This window comes from Trichechus manatus, unplaced genomic scaffold (genome assembly GCF_000243295.1).
Source record: "Trichechus manatus latirostris isolate Lorelei unplaced genomic scaffold, TriManLat1.0 scaffold00194, whole genome shotgun sequence".
Classification (NCBI taxonomy): domain Eukaryota; kingdom Metazoa; phylum Chordata; class Mammalia; order Sirenia; family Trichechidae; genus Trichechus; species Trichechus manatus.
The window spans coordinates 710674-721118 of NW_004444130.1; the positions used below are offsets into that span (position 1 = coordinate 710674).

The following is a 10445-nucleotide window of genomic DNA, read 5'->3' on the forward strand; positions in this document are numbered from 1 at the left end:
ATCATTTTAGATTTATGGCAGTGACACTGTTTTGTTATTAACATCTTTACTTTGGAACTTTTACAAATAGATGTACCTTATCCTTAGGAGAAGGTGTTTTAGGTGTAGACTACTCTCCCTTAACCCTCTCCCTCAAAATAGTAGGCACTATGTTACCTGCTAATATTCAGAGAGGAAGACCTAGGAAGTTTCATTCCATTAACACTTTTAAAGAAGACCAAAAGGCATCAATGGGTGGGTCATCTAAAACATAAAAATTCATTAATTATCTCTTATTCTAGATCATGCTCTGGAGAAATACTAGCATGGAAACCCATCCCACCAGTCTCAACATGAGCAGAGACCATTTTACGATCACAGTGAACATCACTTCCCTGGAGACATCCCTGATAGTGTGCATAGAGCCTGAAAGTCGTCTTTTAATCACACTCTACCTGGGCTTCCAGTATCAGCCTAACCGCACTCACTTCCACCTGAGCATCACCCTTCCAAAGGTGTGGCAGAAAGGTAAAACCCCAGTCAGATCTCAGAAACTTACTTTGAAATGCATTTTTTTCCTTTTTATTTTTTAGTTATTTTATTTGAGATAATTGTACACTTACATATAGTTATAAGAAATAATACAGAGAGATTCCATATACCCTTCACCCACTATCCCCCAGTGGTAACATCTTGCATAACTATAGTACAATATTACAACCAGAAAATTTATATTTATACAATCCATTGAACTTATTCAGTTTTCACCAGCTTTGCATGAACTCATTTCTCTGTGTGTGTGTGTGTGTGTGTGTGTGTGTGTGTGTGTGTGTGTGTTTAGTTCTGTGTGAATTTATCACGTGTAGATTCATGTGACCATGAAATGCATTTAAAAAACAGATGAATTGTGGGATGGATAGAAGATGAAAAAGCAAATATAGTAAAATGTTAATTATAGAATCTAGTTGGTGATATATAGGTGTTCACTGTAAAATTCTCTCAACATTCCTATATGGTTGAAAATTTTTCATGATAAAATGTCAGGAAAAATATATCAGAATGGATAAAGCACATTAAAGTCTCCCTTCGTGCTGGTCTCCCTGTATTGAAAGAACGTTTTTCTGGCTCTAGCATAATACTGGAATGATCACTTTTTAAGTTATTTTTCCTGTTAGGAGAAGCACCCGAGGCCACAACGCTCACTGCTGAGTTGCCAACTACAAAGTTCTCTCTGCATTACCAACAGGCCCTTTCCTGAATCTGACTGTGCACTCAGTTCCTTTTGCTGACCTTAACAATAACCTCATGTCATTTAGAGCTGGAAGGAAGCTTAGGGATCATTTGGTCCAGACCTCTGGTTTTACAGATGAGAAAACTGAGGCCAAGAGAGACTGTGTGACTTGCCGAGATCTTACAGCCCCCCTGGTGACAGCCAGGCCTAGAATGGTGTCTCTGACTTGCAGTCCAGGGCTCTTTCCCTTGAGCCACTCTGTCCCTATCCTTGCTTTGTCCCTGGATTTCTTTTGTTATCTAGGTCTTCTTTCTACTGATTTAGATGCATGGTTATTTCATTTTTCTAAAACTCATAATGCATTCGAATTTATTAGACCTAAGTGATCATGTGTCAAAAGAATATGATTCTTTTACTGAAACAGGAGTAATCCAAAGCCCCAGACTGTATCAGTGTCATTTTCTTTTAAAATCATTTGGACTCTAAACTTATCATTTTCTAAAATACTAATAATACACCCTTCGGAAGAAAGGTTCTGTTGGTATTTTGGTCTCATCTGAAATACAACTAAACTCTCTTCTTTGCTCTAAGATGAGGAATATACATGGGTGCTGACTCCAGAGAGTCTGCAATATGGGATCGGCACCTACTACCTAACAGCTGTGTTGAATAAAAGCAAGGAAGTGCTCAGCAGATGCCCACCCTGCTCTCAATCATAATTGCTGCCACTCAGTGTTATTTCTGGGACAGCCACAACAGGACATGGAGGAGCAATGGATGCCAAGTAAGAAGTCGAGACTTTTCTGCCTTAGCTGGCATCTGTTATCTCATTGGGGGCAGCACAGAAAGAAAAATAATTGGAAGAGAAATAAATCATCCTGGGAAATCAGCCTAGGAGGATTGTGTATAGTGGGCAAGGTAAGTGTTTCTTTTTTGAACAGGAACGGGCTTGTGCTTGATAGCTGTAATTTCTTTCTCAAACATTAGCCCAGGATGAATCTGACAATTCTAGATAAAATAAGCAAAACAGTGTATGGACGGTGTTAGATTCTGCAAGTATTAAATATGCTGTGGGTAAAATGAAAACAAAACAAAACAAAAAACCAAACCCATTGCCGTTGAGTGGATTCCAACTCACAGAGACCCTATAGGACAGAGTAGAACTGCCCCATAGAGTTTCCAAGGAGCATCTGGTGGATTTGAACAGCTGACCTTTTGGTTAGCAGCCAAGCTCTTAACCACTGCGCCACCAAGGTTCCAAATGAAAACAAACTTCCTGCTAAATACAACACATTCTTGGTAGTTATAAATAAGCTAACAGATTCTTGTACATTCCAGGCCAAGTGGAGGCAAGTTATTTTGTAATTATAGCCTTGCTCCTGGTGTCTGACCACTTTAAAATGACACTACATTTTCACACTAGTGATGCTGTAAGATCGTTTCTGATTTAAGTGTTGGTTTGGTAGCACAAAGAAAGTAGTTCAAGGTTCTGGAAATTATGAAGCTGTTCTTAAAAGATACTAAGAAAGTCATCCAGTTTGAAAATAGAAGGAAAGAGGATTCTCTGGAAGGCATCTGCACCATTAGTGGCCTTAAGCAAGGATTTCTGGATGATCTAGAGCAGTGCTTCTAGAAGCATACGCTTCTCAAGAAAATCCTCAAACTGGGGAGCTTGTTTAAAATGCAGATTCTGATTCAGTAGGTCTGCGGTGGGGCCTGAGATTTTGCATTTCTAACAAGTTCCCAGGTGATGTTGATGCTGCTTATTTAGTTAGGGAAACCACATTTTCAGCATCAAGTCAGGAGAGCTTTCCTCCTCTCACAACACAGACCCTTTGATTGCAGAAGACCCTGGGATATGTCCACCTTCTTGAAGCTCTTTGTAGAAGTTGGACTCCAGAAGAGGAGCAGAGCTGCTTGCTCAGGATAAGAGTTATTCCCAGGGCAGAATACAGATTGAGCATCTAGACTTTAACCTTATGCCTTGGAAACAAAGAGTCAGCCATAGTGGCAATATTTTAGGCTTTTCATCTGCAAAATCAAACATGGAATCAGTGCTTTTGTGTACTTACCTACTGACATACTTAAAAAAAATTTTTTTTTTAATAAAGAAACGCTAGAAACATGGAAAGTTGCAGGGAATAATATAACAACAACAACAACAAAAACACACACGTAAAACTTACCACTCAGCTTTATCAAAAATTACTATTTTGCTCTATTTATTTCATTTTTTTAATAATAAAATACTTAGAATTAATCAAAGCCTTCTGTGTGTCCCTCCCTAGTCCCAGTCCCTCCCTTTCTCCCAAGGGTGACCACTGCTCTGAACTTGATGCTTTTCATTCTTACGTTTCTATATACATATGTATTTATTTTTTCAGCAAATATTTATTGAGCATCTTCTATATGCCAGGTCCAAGTCTAGAAACTAGAGATAGAGCAGTGGACAAGACAATGTTCTCATGAGCTTACATTCTCGTGGGGAAGACTGACAATAAATAGATAAGTATTTAATATAATGTCAGAGAATGATAGGTATTGTTTTATATGCTTTTAGTCTTTGTGAAAATGTTGCCACACTGTACATATCTTTCTTTAATAACTTATTTTATTCACTCAGTAGTATTTATCTGTGTTGGTACATCTACCTCTAGTTCATTCAGTTTAACTCCTGCATATTATTCCATTGATTCGGCTCTATTTACTTGTTTGTTTGCATGTTTTGTTGTTATTGGACATATAGGTTGTTTTCTGTTTCTTATAGTTACAAGCAATGCAGACATTAAAATTCTTTCTCACATCTCCTTGTGTGTCCTAGTTTCTCTAGGATATATATTCAGACCTGGAATTGCAGGATTAAAACAGTTTGTGCCTCTTCAGCTTTACCAGACATTGCCAATTTGCTGTCCACATTGCTTATACAATTTACACTGCCACCAGCAGTGGGTAAGAGATTCATTCTTTCCACCTCTAATTGCCTTCATTTACATTTGTCTTTTCCTTTTACGGTTGTCCCTTCCTTAGCACTCTATTCAGTTAGACTCAACATCTTGATCCTAATTCCAGGTTGGACGGCAGAGCACAGTTTTGAGGACACAATGTCTCTGTAACCACTTGACCTGCTTTACAAGTGACTTCTTCATTGTGCCTAGGACAGTGAATATTGAAGACACAATCAAGCTGTTTCTTCATGTGACCAACAACCCTGTTGGGGTGTCATTGCTGGCCAGCATTTTAGGATTCTATATGATCATAGTTGTGTGGGCTTGGAGAAAAGATCAAGCTGATATGCAGAAGGTGAGGAGACTCTGATTTTGAAAACTTTGCCACAATGTCTTGAGTATGTTGAATGAGATGGGGGAAGGAAAAAAAAAGCACCTTTATCAGAAGAGGCAGTACTATGGTACTGTGTAGTATAAAAATTCAAGTGGATTTTTCTTAAATTTCTCCTTATATCTACTGTCTAACAATCTAAGAAAATAACTCTTTATCGCCATGTTTTTTTTCTTTTAGCCTAGGTAGGACCCTCAGGTGACAAATTTAGGTTAGGAATGAGCCGAAAGAAAACACCTAAAGAACTTAACTAAAATCAAATGTCTAAGTTTATCTTACTTTATACATTGGATATGAAAGTTATATGTAAGTCAAATTATAATTTAATGTAGCTGCAATATACAAGAAACCTGTGAGGAGGTCAGCACAACATAATCAAGGTAAAGGAAGACACTGAAAGGTACATAACAGTAAAAGACAACAATGATAAATACTAATACATATATAGTCCTATAACAACAGTAATAACAAGCAATAATGTATGAGTAGATGCACAGGTAGATATGTAAGCTGAGCAGGGCTGGGAGGGTATATGGAAGTACACCCACGTACATATATGTGTGTACATGCTGCAAATATATCCATGTATGCAATAGTGTGCACAGGGGACACAGATGTGAAAACTTCTTAGCCATAACCATACACCTCCCAAGACTGAGACACTGGGCTTGAGTGCTAGGGACCATAGTCTGGGGGGACATCTAGGTCAATTGGCATATCATAGTCCATATAGACGTTGTTCTACGTCCTACATTTGTGAGTAGTGACTGGAGTCTTAAAAGCTCACAAGCAGCCATCTAAGATGCAATTGGTCTCTTCCTGTCCAGAGGAAAGAAGAGTAAAAAAACCAAAGACTCTAGGAAACAATTAGTCCATAGGATTAATGGACCAGTGAACCACGACCTCCTCTAGCCTGAAACCAGAACTAGATGGTGCCTGGCTACCACTACCTACCACTCTGACCGGGACCACAATAGTAGGTCATGGACAGAGTGGGAGAGATTTGTAGAACGAAATTCAAACTCATAAATAAGACCAGACTTACCGGTCTAATAAAGACTGGTGGAACCCCTGAGACTATGGCCCTTAGACACACTTCAAACTTGGAGCTGAAATCACTCCAAGAGACCACATTATAGCCATACATTGTATAGACAGCCTATAAAATGAACAATAACATCAGTGAGGAATATATACCTCGGAACAATCAACTATATGAGACCTAAAGGGCAGCATTTGCCCAAAAGCAAAGTTCAGAAGGACGGTAGGGGAAGCAAAGCTGGGTGAATGGACATGGGAAACCCAGGGAGGTAGAGGGGATAGTGCTGACACATTCAGGGGTTTGCAACCAATGTCACAAAACAAGCTGTGTATAAATTGTTGAATGGGAAACTAATTTGCTCCGTAAACTTTCACCTAAACAACGATAAATTGTTCAATAAATAAATGAAAGAGATTACACAAGCAAACTAAGGAGCAGAGATGGGGTATGATAGATGCCACAAAAAAAGAAAAGAAAAGAAAAGAAAAACCTGTAAGGAAACTTTTTTTAAACAACAACCAAAAAAATTCTTTGATGACAGCTCCTTCTCAATTTCTGTTCTACATATTTCTTATTCTTATGCTTTCTTACACTTGGAAATTCTGTAATACACAGTATCCATTTCTTTGTTGCCTTTGGTGTAGGGTTGTGAGATTTACTAAATAAAAACGCAGGACACCCAGCTAAATTTGAATTTCAAATAAATAATGAATACACTTTTAGTAGAAGTCTGTCCTAAATTATTCACTATTTATCTGAAATTCAGATTTAACTGGTGTCCTGTATTTTATCTGGGAATCCTACCAAGGTGGGAGGGAGGTGAAAGGACTTAGAGGCCTAAGACCTGATCAGTTGATTCTATGAGTATTTCATTTTAGAGGTATAAATCCTAGAGTTTCAGCCTTCATCTCCCCCTTTAGTCTCGTAACTTAGGTCTACTTGTTTGTTGTCTTTTAAAACTACACCTCACCCTTGTTTTCCGTAGGGTTACCACATCTGCAGCAGTGTATCCTCCTGTCTGAATTGGAGGAAACAAGGGGGTATACTAAGTGAAGCAATTTTCTTGATTCTGCTCTTCTTTCAGGTGAAGGTCACCGTCCTGGTTGATAATGACCCCAGCTCTCAATTTTACTACCTTATTCAGGTCTATTCTGGATATCAGAGAAGGGCTGCTACAACAGCCAAGGTTAATGAAATAAATGTTCTTCATTCATTGTTTTGTGTCATCTACACATGAAATACACTAACTTGGTGATCTCTCAATGTCCAATAGTTCTTTGGAAGGGATCATAGAGATTGATATTTCCTAGTTCTAAACTGTCAATTTGAAGGACCCTCTCTCTATATATACAATCTATATATATAAGATTCCAAACATTTAATCCAATTACAGTTTCCTAAATCTTCATCATTCTCCAAAGAATCATGTTAGAACTTGCTGTATTTTATCTTTTCTTGTCACGTTTGAGGTTGTTATCACCCTGTATGGATCAGAGGGATCGAGTGAGCCCCATCACCTTTGTGACTCCCAAAAGGCAGTCTTTGAACAAGGGGGACTGGATGTCTTCTTCCTCACCACTGAGTCCTCTTTAGGAGAACTGCATAGCCTTCGGCTCTGGCATGATTATTCTGGCATCAGCCCTTCTTGGTAAGTACTTGTATCATGCTGGCTTGTTGTTTCTTCTTTGCGGATCATTAGCATCCTTGGAAGAGATCAGAATGTCATCACAATAAATAACAACCATGCTTTGGGCCAAATAGTAACAAATGACTATTAAATTTAAGTTTTGAAGCTTTCTACAGTGAACAAACCTTGGAAAGAAATGGGAAAAATTAACAATGTGATTTTATTTTGGATGGTAGAATAATAGATGTTTTGTTTTCTTTTATTTTCATTAAATATTATCATGATCTTGAACAATAAATAGTAACGATGAAACATTGCCCCAAACTGCCATGAATTAAAAGTATTTCTAAAGGTGAAAAATATCTTTTCAAGAGTAAATATAATCAACAACTATACACTGACTATACCCTGGGTCAAAATTAAGAGTGTAAGGAAAAGTGCAAGAGTGGAATTGCATGTAGGATATGCCTAGGGAGTTAAATAAATAATGGTCAAGGATGGAATTAGAATTTGTGAACCTGACATGTGCTAGGTCCAAATGATTGTACATTTTCCTCCAGCAGCGCTCTGAGAATTAGGAACAGATAAAGCAGATGAGGAGCCCTGGTGGTTAAGAGCTCATGCTGCTAACCAAAAGGTCGGCAGTTCGAATCCACCAGCCGCTTCTTGGAAACTGTATGGGGCAGTTCTACCCTGTCCTATAGGGTCACTGAGTCGAAATCGACTCTAAGGCAATGGCTTTGGTTTGGGTTTTTGAAAGCAGATGATAAAATTAAGGGGTAAAAATTATAAGTTTGTTGGGGTTAGGAAAAGGGAAGGGAATGAAGTGAAAGATCTAAGACTCAGGCTTTTAAAACAATCATTTGCTGAGTATTGCCCACCTGAAAAGAGGAGGTAGTCTACCTAAAATTATTAGCAAAATAAGATATTCCCTGCCAGGCTACGTATACGAACCACTAGGCCAGTAGAGCCTAATAACTTGCTTGCTGCTCCCATTCTGTTCAGGTATCTATAAAACAATACATACACTATCATCCCAGTCTTGTTTATAAAAGTGAATAATGTGTATAAGCACTTGAAAAGATGCTCAACATCATTAGTTATCAGGAATGCAAATTAAAACCACAGTAAAATAGCACTGCGCACCCACAAGAATGGCTAAAATGAAAAAGACTGACAAAACCAAGTTTGGGTGAGGATGAGGACCAGTTGGAACTCTTATACACTGCTAGTGGAAGTGTAAACATAGACACCTATATAGTATTTTCTGCTTTTCTCACTGATTATTGTCAGTGGGTTATATCAATCCTAATTTTATGTGTAATCTTTGATTATATTATTTTTTAACTCACAGCGACTTTATGCTTCTCAAAGATAGAGATGACGTGTTATATTTATATCCTCAGTAGATAGTACAGTGCCAAGATTTTAGTAGGACTCAGTAAATATTTGTTATAATTAATGTTGTTAGGTGCTGTCAAGTCAGTTCACACCCATAGCAACCCTATGTACAACAGAACAAAACACTGCCCAGTCCTGCACCATCCTCACAATCATTGCTATGTTTGAGCCCATTGTTGCAGCTACTGTGTCAATCCATCTCGTTGAGGGTGTTTCTCTTTTTCACTGACCCTCTACTTTACCAAGCATGATGTCCTTCTCCAGCGACTGGTCCTTCCTGATAACATGTCCAAAGTATGTGAAACAAAGTCTTGCCATCCTCACTTCTAAGGAGCATCCTGACTGTACTTCTTCCAGAACAGATTTGTTCATTCTTCTGGCAGTCTGTGGTATGTTCAGTATTTTTTGCCAACGCCGTAGTTCAAACGCATCAATTCTTCTTTGGTCTTCTTTATTCATTGTCCAGCTTTTGCACGCATATAAGGCAACTGAAAATGCCATGGCCTGCAGGTGCACCTTAGTCTTCAAAGTGAAGTCTTTGCTTTTTAACACTTTAAATATTTATAATTAATAAATATAGTTAATATTGTAACAATGAACATTTGTTACAATTAAATTCTCTGGGTTGTGTGTTAACCTCTAGAGGTTAATATCAGCTTGATATCAAGCCTCTTTTGAAGACTTTCTTTAACCATCATTTGTTTTTCCTTTTTTAATTGCAAGAGTAATATATTCTTAATGCAGGAAACTTGGAAAACACAGAAAAGCACAAAGAATTACTCCCCATAAAAAAACAGACTGCCGATAATTTTTTTCTTTAGCAAATGACAAATTATATTTTCTATACTACCTTTCTGAATACTGGTGACATAGCTTCCCATGGCAGACAGGTTTCAGCTGCACTTCCAGACTAAGATAGACTAAGAAGAAGGACCCAGCAGTCTACTTCTGAAAAGAATTGGCCAGTGAAAACCATATGAATAGCAGCAGAACATTGTCTAATATAGTGCGGAAGATGAGCCCCACAGGTTGGAAGGCACTCAAAAGATGACTGGGGAAGAACTGCCTCCTCAAAGTAGAGTCGACCTTAATGACTTGGGTGGAGTCAAGCTTTCGGAATCATCATTTGCTGATGCGGCACAACTCAAAATGAGAAGAAACAGCTGCGAACATCCATTAATAATCTGGATGTGGAGTGTACGAAAATATGAATCTAGGAAAATTGGAAATTGTCAAAATTGAAATGCATAAACATCAATATCCTAGGCATTAGTGAGCTGAAATGGACTGGTACTGGCCATTTTGAATTGGACAGTCATATGTTCTACTATGCCAGGAATGACAAACTGAAGAGGAATGGCATTGCATTCATCGTCAAAAAGAACATTTCAAGATGTATCCTGAAGTACAGTGTTGTCAGTGATAGGATAATATCCATATGCCTACAAGGAAGACAAGATAATACGACTATTATTCAAATTTACGTACCAACCACTAAGGCCAAAGATGAAGAAATTGAAGATTTTTACCAACTTCTGCAGTCTGAAATTGATGGTACATGCAATCAGGATGCATTGATAATTACAGGTGATTGGAATGCTAAAGTTGGAAACAAAGAAGAAGGATAAGTAGTTGGAAAATATGACTTTGGTGATAGAAATGATGCTAGAGATCGCATGATAGAATTTTGCAAGACCAACGACTTTTTCATTGCAAATACCTTTTTTCACCAACATAAACAGTGACTATACACATGGACCTTGCCAGATGGAATACACAGGAATCAAATCGACTACATCTGTGGAAAGAGACAATGGAAAATCTCAATA

At 38.1% G+C, this 10445-nt stretch overlaps 1 protein-coding gene across 1 annotated transcript in view; it reads left to right on the plus strand.

The window, feature by feature from the left end:
• The window catches only part of PKD1L3 (polycystin 1 like 3, transient receptor potential channel interacting), a 113293-nt gene that overhangs the window by 60906 nt on the left and 41942 nt on the right, over positions 1–10445 (plus strand). The window contains 6 exon segments of the mRNA XM_023741926.1: positions 282–507; positions 1802–1891; positions 1894–1994; positions 4280–4510; positions 6673–6774; positions 7058–7237. Coding sequence (XP_023597694.1) covers positions 282–507; positions 1802–1891; positions 1894–1994; positions 4280–4510; positions 6673–6774; positions 7058–7237 — 930 coding nt within the window.